This window comes from Marmota monax, unplaced genomic scaffold (genome assembly GCF_021218885.2).
Source record: "Marmota monax isolate L192 unplaced genomic scaffold, Marmota_monax_Labrador192_F-V1.1 WCK01_AAM20220418_F8-fsc00061, whole genome shotgun sequence".
NCBI classification, from domain to species: Eukaryota; Metazoa; Chordata; class Mammalia; order Rodentia; family Sciuridae; genus Marmota; species Marmota monax.
Genome location: NW_026695230.1, coordinates 20057784 through 20083070, shown reverse-complemented (window position 1 = coordinate 20083070; position 25287 = coordinate 20057784). Strand labels below are relative to the sequence as shown.

The 25287-nt window shown below is 35.5% G+C and overlaps 1 protein-coding gene across 1 annotated transcript; it reads right to left on the bottom strand.

The window, feature by feature from the left end:
* Window positions 1-1715: 1715 nt before the first annotated feature.
* LOC124088515 (olfactory receptor 52B2) lies at window positions 1716-23528 on the bottom strand. Its single transcript, XM_046438196.2, has one exon. The coding sequence runs from the start codon at window positions 4443-4445 to the stop codon at window positions 3468-3470; it is 978 nt and encodes a 325-aa protein (XP_046294152.1). The 5' UTR covers window positions 4446-23528; the 3' UTR covers window positions 1716-3467.
* Between the last annotated feature and the right edge of the window lie 1759 nt (window positions 23529-25287).

Below are 25287 nucleotides of genomic sequence, written 5' to 3'. Positions count from 1 at the left end.
ACAAGGTCAATTATCTAAGGTAATACAAGGAGCTAATGAACCTTATGCTGAATTTGTAGATAGGCTTATTCAAACAGCTACCAGAGTTTTTGGGAATACAGAACAAGCAATGCCATTACTAAAACACCTGGCTTATGAGCAAGCGAATCGTTGGTGCAGAGATATCATTAGACCATGGAAACATGAAGATTTAAACACATATATTAAATTATGTAGAGACATTAATGAACAAGAGCAAGTCGTGGCAGCTGCAGTAAAACAGGCTTTAGATGCCAGAGACATTAATGAACAAGGGCAAATTGTGGCAGCTGCAGTAAAACAGGCTTTAGATGCCAGGCCAAGAACATGCTACAATTGTGAACAAACAGGACATTTTAAAAGGAATTGCCCCATTGGAGGAGGGTTTAACAAAACTAGGTATCAAAGGAGTAGAATACCAGGTATTTGCCCACGGTGCCGTAGAGGGAGACATTGGGCTAATGAATGCCGTTCTCAAACCACCATAGAGGGTACTCCATTATCAAAAAATGAACAAGGACCAGGTGTTTATCCAAGATATCATGGAGAAAGGCATCAGGCTCCGTTGCCAAAAAATGGACAGGGGGGCCCAATGCTCCGGGGCCCAAAACCACAAATATACGGAGCACTGGAGGAACCCAGCAACACCATCAGGGTAGTTCCCAGGACACATTGTCCATCAGATCCCTCATCAGACAAACCAGAGGGAGCGCAGGGTTGGACATCTGCGCCTTCGCCAGAGCAGTACTAACTCCAGAGATGGGAGTTCAAATCATTCCCACAGGGGTGAAAGGACCTCTTCCCAAAGGAACAGTAGGCTTATTATTAGGACGCAGCTCTTATACTCTAAAAGGACTTATGATAAGTCCTGGGGTAATTGATCCGATTATGAAGGTGAAATAAAAATTATAGCCAGTTCTCCAAAGGGTATATCAGTAATTTCACCAGGAGATAGAATAGCACAGTTACTAATAATACCCAGCCTACATGATAAATTTTCCAGTCATTCTGTAGAAAGAGGTTCCAAGGGATTAGGCTCCACAGGTGTAGATTGGGCTATGCTTTCTTTAAATTTAGATTCTCGCCCCATGCTAAAACTAAATATTCAAGGACATGAATTTAATGGGATACTGGATACAGGTGCAGACCTTAGCATCATCTCTCGTCAAGAATGGCCAAAACATTGGCCATTACAACAAGCCACTCAAACGCTTCGAGGCCTAGGAATGGCGACTAATCCCCATAGAAGTGCAATGGTATTAGATTGGAAGGATCCTGAAGGATGTGAAGGAACTATACAGCCATATGTATTGGATCATCTTCCCGTAAATTTATGGGGACGAGATGTCCTAGACCAATTAGGTTTGACATTAACAAATAACATCAACCAAAATGCACCCACTATTATGACTAGACAAGGTTTTAGGAAAAGAAAAAGATTAGAAACACACTTTTCTTGAACAGCCATGTAAATGAGTCGCAGAATGCTAGAATTTTCCATACTTATTTGACCATGGAACTTTTGTATAAAACATCCATTGATATCTCATATCTATTCTATATGACATTCTGTGGAGAATGAAGAATCCTCCAAAGTATTTGACAGAAAGAAGCTTGATATGCTGTACCTTTGACAATGCTTAATTTAGAGTCACTTTGTAATTTAGGTTAAATTATAAAAGACTAAAAACATTGAAAGCAATTAAGAAATTAATTTAATAAATGTAAAAGATGATAAAGGCCATAAATAATTGGTAGAGGCAGTGTTAAAAAGAAGACTAACAATACAAATAACCTAGTATTAACAAAACATTTCTTATATACTATAAGCTAAGGATATGTTAAGAGATATTTACAAACAGTTTTATTTCATTTAACCTTCTCAACAACACAATTAAGATGCCCTGTACTGTTATTTATTCTGGAGATGAAAACTTCAAAAAATTTCACAAGCTTTACACAGCCAAAATACAATGGGAACAAACTTGAATCCCAATGACTCCAAATACCACCCACATAACTATGTAGTGTTAATATCAAAAGCAGTACCAACCAATAATTTATTGAGCAGCAGGCCTGAGAGGAAGAGGTTAAAAAAACTCCAGGGTTCCCAGCTCAGAAAAGTTGATGGGGTCATCATAATCTAGTTCACAAGAAAAGGAACACAGGAAGAAAAGTTGGCTTCAGTGGGAGTTCTACATCCTGAAGGAGATAACCAGTTAATACATGGATTTATGTGTCTAAAACTAAAAAAAAAAAAAAATTCTACACTAGAGAAGGAGAGATGAAGGACTCATTAGTGTGGGTGGTGGCTGAAGAAATGAATGTGCATGACCTTTAATAGAAAAGCATGAAAGAATGAGGGTCAAGACTGTGAACTCCAAGACAATATTAAAGTTTTGCTAACCTGGTCAGGAACTCTGTGCTATAATTCCTAATGCTGACACTGGTAAAAGAGAGAACTAAGAGTACCCTTCTTCCTCCTACTTGGTCTATTCCCTGTACATTACAGCAATAGTGTGAAAAGTCAGTACTGAACATCGATAGCTGACTTGCTAAACTATTTCAGGAAGACCTGGTTTATTAATCACAGTTTTCGTAGACTAAGTCAGTTGATCATGTCAATGCATCATAGAGATTCATGTTCTGAGTTCAGGGAGATAATTGTATTACTCTCATTCATTTTTCAAACATTTATTATCTATGAGGTATTTTAATGTGTTAAGGGTACAAATATGAACAACACACATGCTTCCAATTTCAAGGAGTTTACAGTCAATTAAGGATACAATAAGGAAGAAGCCATCAGAATATATTGTACATATTTAGAGATTTGTATAATATGTACTAGACAGGCAAAGCTAAGAACCTGAGCTTGCCTGGAGAAATTAATTAGAAAAAACCTCATAGGGAAGGCAATTCTTAAATTAAGATTTGAAGAATGAGATGAAATTTTCCAGGTGGCTGAAGGGTATGCCCAGCTGTTTTTGAAAACACCTGCCATTGTATAAGTGGGTGGAAATCTACTTCCTTCTGTATGAAGAATCAATGCACATTTCGGGATTTTAAAAAATTGGAACTTTTTCAGATGTTAAATACAAAATTATTTTTATTAATTTGTTTAAAACCTACCTTAATGTAATGAATGTTCAGTTTCCTGTGCTTCTAGAGTATATCTAGTCTATTGAAGACACCAATTGTTCATATTAGAGGTACATATACTTAATGATCATTTTTTGGGTTATAGGGCGGAATATATGAAGTTAAAGGGAGAAGGAGGCAAAAAGGAAGAGTTAGATGAGAAAAAAAGAAAAGTTGGGGGAGGAGTAGTATGTTAAGTAAAAGGATTAAAAAGTGGGAAGAAAAAAAATACTCTAAGTCCAGGAAGTCTGTATATTTCACACCTAGTTTCCTAGAAAGAGCTGGGCATGAAAATTCTTGGGGACTCATCAGCCTAAAGGGGAGGCACAGCACCAAGTCTTGATGCCAAAGAACCAGTGAATTACACTCGCCCTAATCTGCTTAGTCTTCACACCATAGACAATAGGGTTGAGCATTGGTGGCACCACTACATAAAGATTGGCTAGCAGTATATGGACATGTCGCGGAATGTTATGGCCAAAGCGGTGGGTCAATAAGGTAAAGAATGATGGGACATAAAACATGAGGATGACACAAAGGTGAGACCCACAAGTGCTAAGGGCCTTGTGCCGAGCATCCTGGGAGGGCAAACGAAATACTGCTCGGAGGATCAGTGAGTAAGACACAGCAATGAGAATAACATCGAAGATGACCATGACAATGGGCACTGAGAAGCCATACCAGATGTTAACAGTAATGTCAGCACAGGCTAAGCGGGCCACTCCAATATGCTCACAGTATGAATGGGGGATGATATTGGTTTGACAGAAGGGTAGTCGCTTTAGCAAGAAGATCACTGGGAAGATGATGCAGAAGCTTCGGATGACAATGGCCACAGCAATCCTTCCTACAGCAGGCCATGTTAGCACCGTTGTATATCTCAGAGGGGCACATATGGCCACAAAGCGGTCAAAGGCCATGGCTAACAAGATGGCCAACTCCCCCACAAACATTGTGTGGACAAAGAAGACTTGGGTGACACAGGCATCAAAGGTAATGTCATGAGCATGCAGCCAAAAGATGGCTAGGGCCTTGGGTACAGTAGTGGTTGATAGCAGGATATCAGTGATGGCCAACATAGACAGGAAGAAATACATGGGCTCGTGAAGATTATGTTCTGTGATGATGACCATTATCAGCATGCTGTTTCCCAGGAGTGCAGTGATATACATGAGGCAAAGGGGTATTGACAACCAAATGTGATAAGCCTCCAACCCAGGGATGCCGAGTAAGACAAAAACTCCAGGATGGAAGATAGTAAAGTTGGTGTAAGTCATGATAAACATTATGGTTCTTTCTATAGTGGCTTTTGCATCTGCTGAAAGTGACCAAAACAGAAAGCATCCCTGAGTATGTGCAGAGATTAGAAGACATCATGATTTTCTCAACTGCTATACTCTTCAGCAAGTTCTCCTAGAGAATACTCACTGGCATAGGAATGACTTCTGGCCCTTGGTGCTTCATTTGCATATAGATCTTCCATGGCAAATTGTTTCAAGAAACAATAAAGGTTGCACTTTCCTCCCATCACCACATGCCCCATGATGTTGGCCCCATTCTATCTTTTTTTTCTTTCATCCATTTTTCCCTTTCCACATTATTAGTTGTCCCCAACCCATTTTATACTTGTACCTTTCCCCCAAGATTTTACTCTTTCTGTGTTTATCTGAATTTCCCTCCCCTTCTATGTCTTTACCCAAATTTTATGCTAAAATACCTCCTCTTAAGATATACCACTTTGTAAAATGTTCATAACAATATACCTCCATCCTGAAGACCTATTAGCTAAACTAAATTTTAACTTGATTATATTTAATCATATTAAGTTTATCTGGCTATTACCTTGAACATTTCATAGAACACTTGCACCTGTGGCTCCGTGTGCATGGAAATGGAGTACCAAGTGAAAATTCAGAAGAAACCTAAGACATATATTTATCTGTTCTGACTGAGATTCACATCTTCCCTAAAAGCAGCTAGCAATACCAGTGAAACCAAGAGGGCCAATTTTCATGATACTCCTTCTGAACATCTCATGGTCTTTCCCAGACAGTTCTATACAAGTGATTCTTGATCTCATTTCCCATAGAAAACAAAGATTCCCAGGGAAACAATTCTGTATAAAGTCAATCAATACATTCTGCTGCCCCGTCCTCTACTGGCTCCATTAACACAGCCTTCCTTCCCATGCACTTCTTCCCTAATCTCCAGAAAGAATCAGGTTTCCCTGCTACTAAAAAGTGTTAATTACAGAGCCCTTCTTGTCTTAGCCTTCCAACCAGGTAATAATTGTTTCCTTCAGAAGCTAACTACCTATCAGTTATTAAGACTACAGAAAGGATTAGTTATTAGACATCTAGAAGGAGACATGAAGAAAAAGAGCATAGAGAGAGTATGGAGAGAATCAGAATAAAGGTATCAAATAAATACTAGCTGGTTTCTATAATAAAGATATTCAGAGAGGCCCAGGGAAGAAGTTATGTGAAGGAATGAAAATCCTCAATCTGTAAGTCTATCCTCCTGCCTCTGCAAATATACTAAAACATAACTTGCTGTTGGGAGGAAACAATGGTACTTCACGTAGGTACAAGGAAAGGAGCAGTGCCAGAATACAATAAGTAAAGACCCCAGTAAAGCTAATAATTTGACATCCTCCAAGCCAATATATTTTAAATATTTGTTTAACTTCTACTCACAGGATAGGCTGAGGTTTCCTGGGATATGCACAGAGAAGGATAAGTGGTAACACTGCTCTGCCTCTATTTTATTAAAGTGTTGGTCTCAAATTTATATAAGCAAAATTCTCACCAGAAAACAAATTCAGTTTCCTTAGAAGGAAATTTATTGGATATTTGCCTTCCCACTATCACTCCCAACCCTACTATTTACATATCCCTTCTCAATAAAATAGTAAGGTACCAGATATAGTCCTCATAAGAACAATTCCTGCCTTCTGCTTACAATTCATATATCCTATTGCCCCAGCAGTGAGAGACACTATATACCCAAGGCAGCATGTGAGAGGGGCAGTGAGTCCTGGATACCATTAATGAAGTTATGAAAAGAAGCCTACTACCTATGGAAAGAATATTCATTTTATTCAGTGGCTTCTGAGGGCTCCATCTCAGCCATGCTGCTTCTCTACCTACACCTTGAAAGGGTTCTTGTTTGAGAAAAAAGGAACCATGCAGGCATAAATAGTCACATCCAAAGGTTTACAGAAAGTATCTGCCAAAGCTCTAAGAGAAATTCCAATAGAGTGAGGAAAACAAAGGAGCCAGAATGGTAGAGAAGAGGCCAGGAGCCATATTAAATGGGAGAGAACACAGCACAGTAGGTGAGAACATTAAGTTCTAGAACCAGGCTTACCCAGTTCATTTTCCAGTTCATTCCTGACTAGTTAGATGATCTTGGGCAAGTCACTTTATTTCTGTATGCCTCCCTTTTTTTTTCAAATTCATTTACAAAATGTGGACAATAATAAACTTCATGAGGTAATTGTGAGGATTAAATGATTCAATATATATATAAGGTCAGAAAAATGGTTATTATTGTTTATTGTTATTATTAAATTGGCCATCATCTTATTGTATTTTTTCTGGTAGGCAAGACACCTTAATAACTATTTAGCCACATTAAAGTCCTATTTTTCACGCAAATATGATCAAAGAAAACTCCTTTCCCAGGAGGAAAGAAGAATAAAGGGAATAGAAAAAGTATCCACAGAGAAAAAAGGAGCCCAATCCCAGATCTCTCAGATGGAACTGGTGTCTTGTACTCAGACCCACGGGCTTTGTAGGGAGCACTAGGCAAGTCCACCAGTGATGATCTTAGCTTGGCTCAGAACTACCTAATGGATTTCCTTCAAATGCTCTAAAAAGCACCCATCTGTCTCAGACGAAGAAAAGAGAAACTATTTCTATCATTTATAGAAGTCCAAGGGACATCACGAAGTGACAGGAATAGCTTCAGCTCTACAACCAAGTAACTAGAGTGCAAACTACCAGATTCAGTCTAGGCTAAGGAACAATGGAGCCACTTCCTGCAGCCTCTGACTAGACTCTGCTGTCCCTTTTTCTTCCCAGTGTCTTCTTTTCTCCCTTTAAGTACCTACCCAGCTCTATTTTTTGGTATTACTCATTTTCTCTTTAGGGAGCTATATAAAGGCTTTTAAAGTCCTCACTCAATCCCAATTTAGAAGACTGTCTATTAAAATTCTCTATTAAGAATAACAACATATTTAAATGTACCTATCTACAGACCACATCAGATATAATTGTTAGTAACTATAAAGGAGTTACTTTTTTGCCTATTTTTATTACCTAGTCATCTGTTTATAGAAGTATTAATTTCACTTTGCAATTTCCTTGCATAGGTATTTCAGATCTCAAGAATTTTTCACCACTCAAGTTCTTTACAATGCACAGTCTCTACACTGAAGGCATATACCTAATGGACAAAACAGCTACCTACCCACCTCTGGGCATAAGGATAGTCTCTGTCTGTGGTGCAATAAATGGAAGGATTTGTTTTTATGTCACAAGAAATTTGTTTCCTTTTATTAAACATTTTCAGTAATATACATTAATTGTACATATTAATGGGGTTCAGTGTTACATATATTTATATACATCACATAATGTGATATTAAAATTTATAAATTGCTTACCTTTTAATATATGAAGAAAATTTATATTTATACTTTAATGACCTCCCTCTTGCTCACAGGCACTTAAAAACATCATATAAGATGCTTTCATAATCTAAAGCAAATGCTTTAGATTTGCTTTAATCTTTTCTATGTTGAAGAGGCACTGAGATTCCCTTACTCCATTGTCATCCCTTTAATAGTGACTCAGGTCTTTTTAATTATTTATTTTTAATTAGCAAATAAAGATTTTATATATTTAAGGTGTATAATATATGTTGATACATGTATAGTACACTGTATGTGGTATGGCTAAATAAAGCTAACTAACGTGTATTGCTTCAGACACTTATTTTGTGGTGAGAACACCTAAAATCTACTCACAGAAATTTTAAGTATAGAATATATTGATGTACAATGGATCTCTTGAATTTATTTCTGCTGCCTAAATGAAATACTGCATGTTTTAACCAACATCTCTCCAAACACCTACCTGATCCCAGGCTCCAGTAACCACCATGACTCATGTTTTTAATGAACAAATGCCTCAAGAAAAATGCCCACCTACCCTTTTTTTTTTACTCCCAATAAACATTTTAGGGATTTTTTTCCAACTTGAGAAATCATATGGTAGTGTGTCATATGTAAACATCATATACTATAATCCATGCACAACCTCTTCCTCACCCAATGTCTGTATTTCTTCTGCAAAATGAAGGACAGAAAACAGAATGAGGAAGATCTTTCAGGTTTAGAAACGCCTTACCCCAGATTACCAAGAAAAATTTTTTCAAGAGTGCTCCTCACTTTGTGACTAAAAATTTCCTAGCACTAAGCAGAGCCTGGCACATTATAGATATTTTAAAAAATATTTGATCAAATAATCCATGGAATAAGTGAGTTATCTTTCTCTGGGAGCTTTCATTGCTTCACCAAATACAAGATAGTGATCAAATTCTGAACCATTTTATGAATAGTTCCCACTGATATTCCCCTTCCTTGGTACAGTGTGATTCTGATGGGTCTATAAACTTCCCTCAAACCTGCAAACAAGAAGTCTTTTCCTCCACTTCTTCAGGTGCTTTTCCCAGCACCTCTCTACATTCTCATTTCTATTTCTACCAGTGTCTACCTAGTTCCACTGGTGTCTCTCCCAATACCCACACTCCCCACCCCATGGCATGTTATGCTATAATCCTTCTCTCATCCTTTGACCCCTTTCCCCCCATATCCATTTCCTCTGTCCCAGGCTCAGGCTTTTTCCTTTACATATGCTATTAAATACACACACACACAAACACACCCCCTTTCTCTCTCCTCTCTCACCAATCTCTTCTGCCACTACAATGCTCTGAAACTTACCTACTACACCACAGTATCAGCTGATAGACTGTGAAAGTGGTAAAGAAGAGCTAAAAAAATATTTGCTTACTCTGTGAGAGAGTAGTAATGATATGAAAAGAGAAGGTTGGTGACTAATTATGTTGGCATGAGGGGGGTTCTCACTGCTCCTTCCTGTACAGAACCCTTATATCTAGAGACTGAGAAGCCATCAGCTTCCTTCCTCTGGAGACAAGTGTTTGGTACCCCTGGGATTATTGAGCATATAGTCAGTGAACCATGTGAGAAATAAAAACCCTTCCACTAGTGCCAAGAGGGAGCACTAATTCTAGGGATAATTAGTACCCCCAAACAAAAAGCACAAAAATTATTTGAAGACTCAAGAGCAATAACAGAAATCCCAGCAATAAAATAATAACAACCAACATTCATTAAGGCCTTACTATGTCCCCATTACTGTAGTAAGTTTTTAACATAAATTATCTAACTTAACTCCCAGAACAACTCAACGCAAAAATGCACTGTTATATTCATTTTGAACATGGGAAAACAGAGGCCTAGAGACACTAAGTACTAATAAAGAGACATATTAAGGTAAATATGTAAGTGTTCAGACTCAGTCCTGAAACACTGATTAAGGGAGATGAGTAATACTTTTGAAGAAATCCTAGATGGTCAATAACTCAAGGAATCAAATGAAAACCACAGTGAGATACCACCTCCTGACCATCAGGATAACTGTTATTAAAAAATTAAAACTATTTTTTTTAAATCAGAAAAAAAACAACTTCTGGTCAGAATGTGGAGAAACTGTGCATTGTTGATGAGAATGTAAAAATTACACAACTGCTGAAGGAACGAGTATGGTGGTCTTTAAAAAAGAGTATGGTGGTTTTTCTTTAAAAAGAAAAATACTGCATGATCCAACAACTCTACTTCTGGGAATATACCCAAAATAATTGAAAGATGAATATTGAAGAAATATCATATGCCATATTCACAGCAGCATTATTAAAATGTGAAAGCAACACAAGTGTCCATCAACAGATAAATGCGTAAGCAAAATGCAGCTATATGGAATATTATTGAACTCTTAAGATATCAGAAATTCCGACACACACAATCACATTGACCTACTTTGAGGACATTATTCTAAGCAAAATAATCCAGAAATATACTGTGTGATTCCATTTATATGAACTATTTATAATAGTAAAAATTATTAAGACAGAAAGAATGGTGGTTGCCAGGGACTATGAGGAGAGGGAATGGGGATTTGTTTAATGGCACAGAATTTTAGTTTTACAAGATGCAGAATTCTGAAGATGAATTGGGGGGGGGGCGCTATTTCCACGATAATGTGAATATACTTAGTATCTTCGAACTGTACAATCAAAAATGTTTAAGGCAGTAAATTTAATGATATGTATCTTTTATCACATAAAAAACTGGGGAAAAAAAATTTATCTAACACTGTTTAGAAAGAGAATATTCTTCCTAACACATCTTGTAATTTTTGGAATAAAGAAATCACTAGGAAGCCAATACAAGAAAAAAAGAGAGAGAGACAGAATGGCATAAACCCAGAAATTCCAAGAGAAATAATAATATAAGTCCACAGAAGCCTTCAATAGAAATTCCTTTGCTACTTCTTTATAAGTAGCAAAAATAAATAAATAAATAGATCAAATATCTATCAACAGGAGATTGAATAAACAAATTATGATATTTTCAAACAACAGACTATTATTCACCAATTAAAATGCAGAAACTACTAAATATGCAGCAAGGCAAACTAAAACTCAAGATCCCTATATTTAATAAAAGAATCCAGACACAAAAAGCTACATACTGCATGACTGCATTTATATTAGGTTCTACAGACAAAAACTAGTATATAGTAATAACAATAATAATAGTAATTGCCTCTGAAATGGGAGGAAGCAGAGAGGAGTTTCTTTGGTGAAAATATTCTTGATACTGAGAGGAATGTTAGGTGACAAGAGTATCTGTATTTGTCAAAAAGAGAAAATTTTTGAGCATCAGAAAGAAGTAAACAAATGGAAGAAGCAGAAATATGGAAAAATTCTCATGGAGTTTTTGTATCATATGCAATGATTAAAACAAAAGTCACAACATCATCTGATATTCAACATGGTAACATTTAAAAATGGAAAGAGTAAAGGAACAAACAATTGGTAAGATTTCCACTAAAAAGTTGTACCAACAACAGATGAGAATGAGTGACATGTATATTTTAATTCACAGAACAATTACTAAGAAAACTATGCAAGTCAAAGCACTATAAGTAAAAGAAAAAAGATGTAATCCTATTAGATTTCAAGTTATCCACAGAGAGGCAAGAAAACAAACAGAAGACAGAAAAAAAGAGAGAGAGAGAACAAACAATAAAAGGGTAGACAAACTCTAACCCATTAATAATTACCTTAATTGTAAGTTATCTAAATATACCAATTAAAAAAACAGAGATTGGCCTCCTCAAATTATTCTATGAAATAGAAAAGGAGGGAGCACTGTCAAATTCATTCTATGAAGTCAGTTTCACCCTGATTCCAAAAACAGACAAAGATATATCATGGAAAGAAAACTTCAGACCAATATCCCTGACAAACAGATGCAAAAATTCTTAATAAAATACTGGCAAACCCCATTCAAAAACATATTTAAAAATAGTGCACCAGAATCCAGTGGGTTTCATCCAGGAGAGGCAAGGATGGTTCAATATATGCAATCAATAAGTGTAATTCATCACATAGAGTTAAGGACAAAAATCATGTGATTATCTCAAGAGATGCAGAAAAAGCATTAGACAAAGTCCAGCCCTCATTCATGTTTAAAACACTAAAGAAACTAGGGATATAAGGAAATTACCTCAATATTATAAAGACTATATGTGACAAATCATACTGGAGAAAAACTGAAAGCATTTCCTCACCATTCCTATTCAACATAGTCTTTGAAACCCTAGCCGAAGCAATCAGAAAAGAGAATGAAATTAAAGGGATACAAATAAGAAAATAAGAAGTCAAATTATCCTTATTTGCTGATGACATGATTATATATTTAGAAGGGCCAATAAACACTACCAAAAGATTTTACATCTGATAAGAAATTTAGCAAAGTAGCAGAATATAAGATCAATATACATAAATCAATCACTTTCCTATATTCTAATAATGAATCTGCATAAAAATAAATTAGAAAAACTATCTGTTTCAGAATAACATAAAAAAACTTGGAAATAAATGTGATCAAGGAGGTAGAAAACCTCCACAGTGAAAACTATAAAACACTAAAAAGGACCTTAGAAGATGGAAAGACCTCCCATGGTCTTGGATAGAGAATTAATACTGTCAAAATGGCAATAATACCAAAAGTGTTATACAGATTCAGTATAACCCCCATAAAAATACCAATGACATGCTTCACAGAACAAGAAAAAAAACAGTTCCAAAATTCCTTTTAAAAAAATAGGACACCCAGAATAGTCAAAGCAATCCTGACCAAGAATTGTGATGCAGGAAGCATCACAATACAGGACCTCAAATTATACTACAGAGCTGTACTAACAAAAACTGCATGGTCTCAGCACCAAAACAGTCATGAAGACAATGGAATAGAATAGAAGACTAAGAGACAAATCCACATACTTACTGCTATTCCATAGTTGACAGAAGTACCAAAAATACATGTCAGACAAAAGATAGTCACTTTAACAAGTGATGCTGGAAAAACTAGATATCCATAGGTAGAAGAACAAAACTTAATCCCACTATCTCTTATCCTGTACAAAAGTCAACTCAAATGGATCAAAGACTTAGGAATTAGACCAGAAACTCTGAAACTGCTGGAAGAAAATATACTCCTACCATTCCAACATGTTGGCACAGGAACTAAGCACGTAGCAAGACTCCTAAAGTATAAGAAATAAAACCAAGAATCAGTAAGTGGGACAGCATCATATTAAAAAATTTCTGCACAACAAAGGAAACAATTAATAGCATAAGCCTACAGAAAGTGAGATCTTTGCCACCTCCTCCTCAGATAAGGTATTAATATCTAGAATACAAAATAACTCATAAAATAATACCAAAAAAATAACCTAGTTGATATATGGGGCAAAAGAACTAGAGAGACACTTCTCAAAAGAATAAATACAAATAACCAAAAAGAAAAATGGAAAAATGCTCAACATCTCTAATAATCAGAGAAATGCAAATCAAAACTAAATTGAGATTTCTTCTCATTCCACTCAGAATGGTAATCATCAAGAAAACAAAAAATGATAAATGTTGGTGATGATGTAGAGAAAAAAGTACATTGTCAGTAGGACTGCAAATTAGTACAACCACTCTGGAAAGCTGCATGGAGATTCTTTCAAAAAACTAGAAATAGAACCACCATATGACCCAGCTATCCTATTTCTTAGTCTAAATGTAAAAGATCTAAAGTCAGCATACTGTAGGGATATAGCCCTATCAATGTTCATAGCAGTGCAATACAATAGCCAAGTTATAAAACCAACCTAATTGCTCATAAATAGATGAATGGATTTTTTAAAATGTGGTATATATACACAATGGAATTTACTTAGCCATGAAGCTTTCTTTAAGAAATTATGGCATTTTCTGGTGAATAAATAGAAATAGAGAACATTATGCTAAGTGAAATAAGCAAGACTCAAAAGGTAAAGGGCCAAATATTTTCTCTCAAATACAGAAGCTAGACCAAAATAGCAGGGAAGGAATGAGAGGGGGAAAATTCAAAGAAAACAGAAAGGGAGATCAGTGGAGTACAAAAGGGGATTGGGGAGGAGGAGGGGGAAGAATGAAAAAGGAGAATGGTGACTCCGGCAAAGGACTGCCTTTTCCAACCATCAGACTACCACAGGAGCCCAGGCCCAGCCCAGATCCACCCACAGTGACTGTGTAGGACCCAGGGTCCAGGGTAAGTCCAAGATCATGCCCCCCCCACTATGCCTAATCCACTTCCATCTTGGGACACTGCAGTCATCGCCATAGCCTTCCCCACGCAGTAGACCCTAACTTTTTGACAGTAGACAGGGCCTAGAAGTAGCTGCATCTGAAAGCAGGCATCCCAAAAAGAGTGTGAGGCCCACCCTTTCAACCCCATCTCTGTAAGACATTGCTCCCATGTTGGGGCACCTTAACTATTATCTTATTATCTCGAGTTACCTTGGCTATTGCCTCCACCACCTTTAGATGCAGTAGCATACATTGAGGGACACCAGCAGGGTCTGGAAGCCCAACATCAAGGTGGGGTATAGACAATCTGCACAGGTACTACAAGAATACAGGGAAGGAACTAATATCTCAGATTCATGCTGCAAGAAAGAAAGACACATAGACAACATGAAAAAAACAAGAAAGGAAAGTGCCCCAAACAAACCAGGATACTATAATAACAGAACCCACGGCCGGCAAAGTTGATGAAATGTCATAGAAGGTTCATAATTAAAATGTTCTATGAATTAAAGAAGGACCTAAATGAGCAAATACAAGCAAACATTGATCACTCCAACAAAGAGATAAGAGATCAAATGCATGAAGCAAAAGATTACTTCAAGAGAGAGAGACTCTGAAAAAAAAAGTCAGAAATCCTTGAAATGAAGGATACAAAAAATCTAAAAATAAAAAACTCAATAGAAAGCATAACCAACAGACTATAACACTTGGAAGAAAGAATGTCAGATAATGAAGACAAAGTATACAATCTGGAAAATAAAGCTGATCACACAGTGAAGACAGTAAGAAACCATAAACAGAACATCCAAGAATTATGGGGCAGCATCAAAAACCAAATCTAAGAGTTATTGGGATAGAGGAAGGCACAGAGTTTCAAACCAAAGAATGCACCATCTCTTCGAGAGATAATATCAAAAAATTTCCCCCCCCCAAAAAAAAAATTTCCCAAGCATGAAGAAGAATTGGAAAATCAAATACAAGAGGCCTACAGGACACCAAATTTACAAAATTACAACAGATCTACACCAAGGCACATTATAATGAAAATGCCTATCACATAGAATAAGGATAGAATCTTAAAAGCTACAAGAGATAGGAATCAGATCATATATGGGGGAGACTAATTTGTAACTCAGCAGATTTTTCAACCCTTACCCTCAAAGTCAGGAGATCATGGAACAACATATACCAAGCTCTGAAAGAAAATGGATGCCAACCAAGAATCTTATATCCAGCAAAATTAAGCTTTAGATTTAATGATGAAATAAAAATCCTCCATGATAAACAAAAGTTAAAAGAATTTACAACTAGACAGCCTGAACTACAGAACATCCTCAGCAAAATATTCCACGAATAGGAGATGAAAATCAGCATAGAGAGGTATAACACTAAAGAAAAATCTATTCAAAGGAGAAACCAACTCACATTAAAAACCAAAAATAAACAAAAATGGCTGGGAATACAAATAATGTCTCAATAATAACCCTGAATGTTAATGGCCTAAACTCACCATTCAAAAGACATAGACTAGCAGATTGAATTTAAAAAAAAAGACCCAATAATATACTGTCTCCAAGAGACTCATCTCATAGAAAAAGACATCCACAGACTAAAGGTGAAGGGTTGGGAAAAATCATGCCACTCACGTGGACTGCAGAAGCAAGCAGGGGTTTCCATCCTCATATCAAATAAACTAGACTTCGAGCTAAAATCAATCAAAGAGGGTAAAGAAGAATACTACATACTTGTCAAGGGAACCATATACCAACAAAACTTAAGAATTATAAATATATATATGCCCCAAACAATGGAACGTCTACATTCATCAAACTCTTCTCAAGTTAAAGAGTCAAATAGACCACAACATAATAATGTTGGGTGACTTTAACACACCTCTTCCATCACAAGATAGATATTCCAAACAAAAGCTGAATAAGGAAACTATAGTACTCAATAATACAATTAATAACTTAGACTTAACTGAAATATATAGGATATTTCATACTTCAACAAGAGAATATACTTTCTTCTCAGCAGCACATAGATCCTTCTTTAAAACAGACCATATATTATGCCACAAAGCAACTCTTAGCAAATATAAAAATGTAGAGATACTACCCTACATTCTATCAGATCATAAATGAAATGAAATTAGAAATCAATGATAAAATAAGAAATAAAAGCTATCCCAACACTTGGAGACTAAATAATATGCTATTGAATGACAATGGGTTGCAGAAGACATCAAGGAGGAGTCTAAAAAATTTTAGAGGTGAATGAGAACACAGATACAACATATAATCTCTAGGACATTAGGAAAGCAGTTCTAAGAGGAAAGTTCATTGCATGGAGTTCATTTCTTAAAAGAAGAAAAAGTCAACAAATAAATGACTTACTTAACATTACATCTCAAAGCCCTAGAAAAAGAAGAACAAATCAACACCAAAGCAGTAAAAGACAGGAAATAATTAAAATCAGAGCTGAAATCAACGAAGTTGAAACAAAAAAAATTGAAAAAATTGACAGAACCAAAAGTTGGTTCTTTGAAAAAATAAATAAAATTGACAGGTCCTTACCTATGCTAATGAAGAGAAAGAGAGAGAAAACTCAAATTACTAACATACATGATGAAAAAGGAAATATCACGACAGACACTACAGAAATACAGAAGATAATTAGAAATTATTTTGAAAATTGTACTCCAATAAAATAGAAAATATTGAAGGCATTGACAAATTTCTAGATACATATGATTAGCCCAAATTGAATCAGGATGATATAAACAATTTAAACTGATCAATTTCAAGCGACAAAATAGAAGATACCATCAAAAGTCTACCAACCAAGAAAAGCCCAAGACCAGATAGATACACAGCCGAGTTCTATAAGAACTTTAAGAAAGAACTAATACCAATACTCTCCAATTTATTTCATGAAATAGAAAAAGAAGCAGCATTTCCAAACTCATTGTATGAAGCCAATATCACCCTGATTCCAAAACTAGCAAAGACACATCAAAGGAAGAAAACTTCAGACCAATATCTCTAATAAATATAGATGCTAAAATTCTGGCAAATCGAATACAAAAACCTATCAAAAAGATCGTGCACCACAATCAAGTGGGATTCATCCCAGGGATGCAAGGTTGGTTCACATACGGAAATTAATAAATGTCATTCATCACATCAATAGACTTAAAGATAAGAATCATATGATTATCTCAAAAGATTCAGAAAAAGCATTTAACAAAATACAGCACCCCTTCATGTTCAAAACACTAGAAAAACTAGGGATAACAGAAGCATATCTCAACATCATAAGGGCTATCTATGCTAAGCCCCAGGCCAATATCATTCTAAAATGGAGAAAAAAAGAAAGCATTCCCTCTGAAAATTGGAACAAGACAGGATGCCCTCTTTCACCACTTTTATTCAACATAGTTCTTGAAACACTGGCCAGAGCAATTAGATGAAAGAATTAAAGGGATACACATAGGAAAAGAAGAACTCAAAGTGTCACAAAGGGCTTAAAATCAGCATATTGCATTGACACAGTCACATCAATGATTAAAGCAGCATAATTCACAATAGCTAAACTGTGGAACCAACAACCTTGATGCCCTTCAATGGATAAATGGATGAAGACACTGTGGCATATATACACAATGGAATATTACTCAGTATTAAAAGAGAATAAAATCATGGCATTTGCAGGTAAATGGATGGAGTTAGAAAATATCATGCTAAGTGAAGTAAGCCAATCCCAAAAAACCAAAGGCCAAATGTTCTCTCTGATATGCGGATGCTGATCCATAATGGGGGGTGATGCTAAAGAAGAATGGAAGAACTTTGGATTGGGCAGAAGGTAATGAGGGGAGGGGAGGAGGGTGGTGGTGGGGAGAATGGTAGAATGTGATGGATATTATCACCCTATACCCATGTATAATTGCATGACCAGTGTGACTCCGTATTGTATACAGCCAGAGGAATGAGAAGTTGTGCTCCATTTGTGTACAATGTGTCAAAATGCATTCGGCTGTCATGTATGACTAATTAGAACAAATAAAAAATTAATTTAAAACTAAATGACATAAGTGTGTTGAAAATAAAAGGACAGAAAAATATAACGTGCAAATGTTTACCCAGAAAAAATAGGAGTGACTATATTAATTTCAGATAAAGTGAACTTCACAGCAAAGGGAATTACTAGCTACAAAGTGACCCAATAATCAGTTCACCAAGAAGACATATACACACACACCAAGCACAGATCCCCAAAATACATGAAGCAAAAACTGAAAGAATAAACAAACAAAGTTCAACTTGGTATTTGAGTTATTTTCTTCTGGTAACTGATAAAATTACTAGAAACAATAACAACAAGGACATAGAAGAACTGACCAACATGATCAAACAACAGAATCCAACCAATGTATACAGAACTTTCCATCCAAAAGCATAATATAATTTTGTTTTCCAAGTACGCATAGACATTCACAAAAATTGATTCTATCCTGAGTCATAAAACAAGCCTCATCAAATTTAAAAAACTGAAATCACCCAGACCTATATTCTCTGGCCATAATGAAATCAAATTGTAAATCAATAACAATGAGAAACAAAGAGAATCTCTAAAAATCTGGAAATTAAATAACATACTTTTCAATAAACTATGGATCAAAAATGAAATCATAAGAGAATGTTTATTTAAAGACATTGCACTGGATGAACGGAAATAAAATTATAAAAATGTGTGGATTGTAGCTTAAGCAGTTCTGAGAGGACATTTATAGCACCACAAACGTAAACCAGAAAAAAGGAAAGGCCTCAAATTAGCAATCTACTATTCAACCCCAATAAACTAGTGGAAAAAAAAGAAAAATATTAACCCAAAGCAAACAGAAGGAAGAAAATAATAAAGGTTGGAAATTAATGAAACTGAAAATTGGTAATATGGGGGAAATTAGTGAAATGAAAAGTTTGCTCTTCAAAACAGCAATAAAACTAACAAACTCTAGAAAGACTAATAAAGATAAAAAAAGATACAAGTAATATCAGGAATAAGATGGGGGATATCACAGTAGGCTCTATTACCATGATAGCTAATAAAGAAATACAACTTTACATTCATAAATATGATTATTTAGAAAAAATGAACCAACTCCTCAGAAACTATATACTACCAAAAAAACACAAAAATTCATAAAATTAACTGAGTAGTTCCATAATTATTTTAAAAATTAAACATTAATTAAAATCAAGAATCAATAAATGGGATGAATTCAAACTAACAAATTTCTTCTCAGCAAAAGAAACAATCTGTGAGATGAATAGAGAGCCTACATCCTGGGAGCAAATTTTTATCCCTCACATATCAGATAGAACCCTAATCTCTAGGGTATATAAAGAACTCAAAAAGATAAACACCAAAAAACCAAATAACCCAATCAATAAATGTGCCAAGGACCTGAACAGATACTTCTCAGAAGAGGATATACAACCAATCAACAAATACATGAAAAATGTTCATCATTTCTAGCAATTAGAGAAATGCAAATCAAAACTACTCTAAGATTTCATCTCATTCCTGTCAGAATGGTAGCTATTATGAATACAAACAACAATAAGTGTTGGCAAGGATGTGGGGGGAAAGGTACACTTATACACTGCTGGTAGGACTGCAAATTGGTGCAGTCAATATGTAAAGCAGTATGGAGATTCCTTGGAAAACTTGGAATGGAACCACCATTTGACCCAGCTATCCCTCTCCCCAGTCTATACCCAAAGGACTTAAAAACAGCATACTATAGGGATACAGCCCACATCAATGTTTATAGCAGCACAATTTACAATAGCTAAACTATGGGACCAACCTGGATGCCCTTCAATAGATGAATGGATAAAAAAAATGTGGCATATATACACAATGGAATATTACTCAGCAATAAGAGAATAAAATCATGGCATTTTCAGGTAAATGGTTGGAGTTAGAGAAGATAATGCTAAATGAAGTTAGCCAATCCCAAAAAAATACAAATTCCAAATGTTTTCTCTGATATAAGGAGGTTGATTCATAGCAGGATAGGAAGGCGGAGCATGGTGGGAATAGAGGAACTCTAGAAAGGACATAAGGGTGGGAAGGGAAGGGAGGGAGCAGGAGGTTAGAAATGATGGTGGAATGTGATGGACATCATTATCCAAAGTACATGTATGAAGACACGAACTGGTATGAATATACTTTGTATACAAGCAGTGATATGAAAAATTGTACTCTATATGTGTAATATGAATTGTAATGTGTTCCACTGTCATATATAAAAAAATTAATAAAAAATTAAACATGTAACTTAAAAACTTCTGAAAAAGAAATCTCCAGGCCTGCTTTATTTCACTGGAGAATCCTTCTTAACTTTAAAAAAGATTAGCCAAATTTAACACAATCTTTTCCAGAAAACAATAGACTAAAGGACACTTCCCACCTCAATATGAGGCCAGTTTAAGAGTGACCATACCAAAAAAAGAACTCTATATTATAAACATTAGCAAATTAAATCCAACAATATACAAAACATTCATCAATGTAATTCACTATATCAACAAGATAAAAAATAAGATCGCATTAATTAGAGCAAAAAGAAAATTTTTACAAAATTTAGTATCTTTTCATGTCTAAAACACTTATCAACTTAGAAATAGAGGGGAATGATTGCAATTTAGTAATGCGAAAAATCCTACAGCTAACATCACACTAATGGTAAAAGATTGATTTTTATATTTTTTTTTTTGGCAAGGTCAAGAACATAGCAAAGATATTGACTCTTGCTGATCTTAACATCATATTGGGAGTTCTAGCCACTGAAATAAGAAAAGGAAATAAGTGGCATTCAGATGAGAAATTGTTGATAGAAATTATATCTACTCAGAAAAGAGTTTGGCAGTGTCTTAGCTAGCCTCTGCTTCTACAACAAAAATAACATAGACTGGTTGACTTTAACAAAAAATATTTACTTCTCACAGTTCTGAAGGATGGAAAGTCCAAGTCCAAGGCATCAACAGATTCAGCATCTAGCAAGGGTCTCCTTCCTGGTTCATGCATAGCTGTCTTCTTGCTGTTTCATCATATGGTGGAAGGGATGAGAAAGCTCTCTAAGGTCCCTTTTTAAGGGCGCTAACCCTGTTCAAGAGGGCTTTACCTTCATGACCTAATCACTGCTCAAAGGCTTATCTCCAATATCATTAAATTGGGGATTAAGTTTCAACATATGATGAATTGAGGTGTGGGATGAGGGGAGTGGCATAAATATTCAACCTGTGGCAGGAGTGTTATAGTATATAGTTAGTTTATTAAACTAAACATCTAAACATGACCCAGCAACTGTACTCTTAAATATTTATCTCAGAGAAATCAAAACTTTTTGTTCCCATAAATGTTATATATGATTGTTCATAGCTTTATTAGCAATAGCCAAAAACTGGAAACACCTCAGATGTCCTTCAACAAGTATATGGCTAAACTAGTACATAAATACCATAAAATAATACCACTTGGTAATTAAAAATTACTGAACTAGCCAAAAGTGGTAGCACATACCTATAATCTCAGCTACTTGGGAGGCTAAGGTAGAAGGATTGCTAGTTAAGACTGCCCTGGCAACTTAGCAAGATCCTGTCTCAAAAAACAGCTGAGAATGTAGCCAAGTAGTAGAGTGACCCTAGATTTAAAAAAAATGAATGAATGAAAAAGAATGAGCTATTGATACACACAACAACTTCAATAAATCTCAAAGGAATTATGAAGAGTCCAAGAAAAACAAATCCTAAAAGCTTATATGTTACTATGATCCCACTCACATTCTTGAGAGGACAAAATTATATAGAGATTAGTGGTTTCTGGGAGTTCTTAACAGAAGTATGAGAGGGGAGAAAAGAGGTGGCTACATCTATAAAAGGGCAGAAAGAAGGATTCCTGTGGTAATGAAACTTTTATGTATCTTGACCGTCAATATGAATACCCTATTATACTGTGCAATAGTTTTTCAAGGTGGTATTACTGGGAGAAACTAGATAAATGTTATAAATGTTCTCTATATTATTTCTTACAACTGCATGTAAATATATAATTCTCATAATCAGAAGTGTATATACAGCTATTTAAAAAGAATACATTAAAGCTCTATCTATTGACCTGAAATATGTCTGCAATATGTTATTGTTAGGTAGCTAAGTGTAGTACCTGGTATAAAGTAGCTGCTCATTAAATATTTGCTCAATGAGTAAAAGGAAATTGCAGAAAATATATATTATTTCAAAATTTTAAAAAATAAATAAAACCTAAACACTAAATATCTATGTTAGTGTAAGTACATATAAGCATATGAAAAGGTGTCAAAGGATGTAAAATGTTAACAAAAATTACCTTAGGAGTGGAAGAGGTGCTAGAAGGAGAGAAACATGTTTTTCCTTCATCTTCTTTACTTTGTGTTGCAATAAACATTTTGAAATTTGTATTTTTGGAAGAGATAATTAATAAATGATATTTTTAGAAGTATAGTTAGGTGGTTTGAGAAAAACCAAACCACCTAATAAAATGAAAAGTAAAGAATAAAAAAGATGAAAAGCAAAAACTAAAAATGGTTTGAATATTACTGTAAGATGCTTTTAGAACAGTGATAGCCAAATTGTATAAAATTTATGGAATGAAGCAAATGCAGTACTTATTTTCAAGGAAATTGTGGTAAGGACCCAAGGGAAAAAGAAGCTCAGAGATTTAGTGACAACAGACTAAGTGCAAGAAGCAAACATCAAAAATATGAACTCAAGAGACAGTCCATATGCAAGCTCTATAGACCACCAAACAACTCTCTGACATTGTCCCTTCCACCCAAAAATGGAGAAGGACAGGCTAGGAACACACACATGGAAGTGATCAGCCAGTGCAAAAATGGAGATATATTCCAGAAGAGATGTATTTGAGTAATATGAAACTGAGAAAAAACTGATATTTGCAATGAATCTTCAGCCCCAGCCAGTGAACACTTAAAGTATAACAAGTTCTATAGGGTCTAGGACATTGCAGTCAGTACACAAGGGAAGGGAGAGCATAAAGGGTACTAGACAAAGAATTATGGAGTACTGAATGAGTAGGGGAAAACCAAATTGGAAGAACAACTTTGAAGAGCCATTTGACAATAACTTGCTAAAGAAAATGTGCATACCTTATGATCCAGCAATTCTATTTCTAGATAGTACGTTCTAGAGAAATTCATACCTCTGAAACTATTATACATTTTTCCATTAGTACATGGAGACATGTACTAAGATATCAATAGCAATTTTAAGTCTATTAATAAATATTTGGCTAAATTATATGCTACAAAACTGTGTAGCAAATTAAAGGGATAAGAAAGATGTATTTATTTATATAAATAGAACTCTAAAATATAATTTACTATACAGTAATTTATATAAATATTTCAAAGCACCAAATAACAAAAACATTAAAAACTGAATTAGAGGGTACATTCTAAAGTCATGATAATTATTGTTTTTAAGGTGAAAGAATGGGACATTATAGGGGATAAAAGAAATTTTAATTTTACCTGAAATTTTAAAGTCTTTTTTAAAAAAAGAACTAAAGGCAAGTGAGATGAAATATTAATAATTGACAATTCTGGGTGCGTTGATATTTGTGCATGTTCGATGCTTTGTACATTTGTATTGACCGGCTACTTCTCAAATAAAAGTATGACAAAAATAAAATATAAAGAACATGTTGGAGACAAGGGGATCAGTTATAAGGCTGCTGCAATATTCCAGAATAAGATTGTGAAGAATAAAATATGACACATTCCAACAGAGATAAAAAAGGGTCAGATACTCAAGCTGCTAATGAGATGAGACTTGATGGCTATTATATTGTCGTCTTAGTCCATTCAGGCTTCTATAACAAAATGCCCTAGACTTCATGGTTTACATAACAGAAATTTCTCTTACAGTCCTGGAAGTGAAATCTAAGATCAAAGCGATTGCTAATAGGGCTCTTGACTGGGGCTCTCTTCCTGGCTTTGTAGTCAGTTCTGCCCTTACTGTCTGTACAAGGCATGGGGAAAGAGAGACCTCACTCTTCTCCTTGTTATGAGGACATTAATTTATTCAGGAGGACCCCAGCCTTGTGACCTCATAAATATCTAATGAGGGCTGGGGCTAGGGCTCAGTGGTAGAGCACTCGCCTGGCACACGTGAAGCCTGGTTCAATACTCAGCACCATATGAAAATAAAATATTGTGTCTACTTAAACTAAAAAAATACATACATACATAAATACTTAATGACTTCCCAAAGATTGAGGGTTAGAGCTGCAACATATATAGTGGGAGGGGCAGGGGGCACAAATATGCAGCACATAACAAATTAATACTGAGAGAATTTTTATTCATACAATAGTATTATATGACATACAATAAGGTCTTAATAATGTTTGTTGAATCTGTGACATTGGTATTTTCCTGGTTGTAAGAGTTACCCATATAGTATGAACTCAGAAGGAGGAAGTATTGATAGGAAAAAAATAAAGTCACTATTATCTCAGAGAATAATTTCAAAGAATTAACTTCTTGAAGGATGGCCTCTTAGTGTGAAAAATAACTGAGGGGAGGGAGCAGAATTTAGAGGAGGAAAGATTGTTTTGGCTTACAGTTTGAGATGTTTCAGTTAAATGGTCTCCTGATACCATTGCTTTGGACTTGTGATAAGGCAGAACATGGTGGCAGAAGGATGTGGTAGAGGAAGCCTATCAGCTTATGGCAGCCAGAAAGTGAAGACAGAGAGACAGAAACAGAGAAGAGAAAAAGAAAAAGGGGGCATGGACAAGAAGTACTCTTCCAAAGCATGCCCCCAGTGATGAACTTCCTATAACCATGCCCACCACCTACAGTTTTTCACCACCTCGAAGTGATTCATTGAGCTATCCATGGTTTAATCCAATGATGAGGTCAGAGCCCTCATACAATCACTTCCCAAAAGTTCCTCCTCTTGATGAGGGCCACAACCAAGATGGCACCTGGCAGTATGCTAGGAGGAGTGGTTTCTGAGCCAGCGAGCCATTAAGATGATGAGGATTACTTAATGACTGACT

What these genes read in the sequence shown, in the direction of transcription:
- LOC124088515 (XM_046438196.2), bottom strand. Translation starts at nt 4,445, where the DNA reads ATGTTTATCATGACTTACACCAACTTTACTATCTTCCATCCTGGAGTT.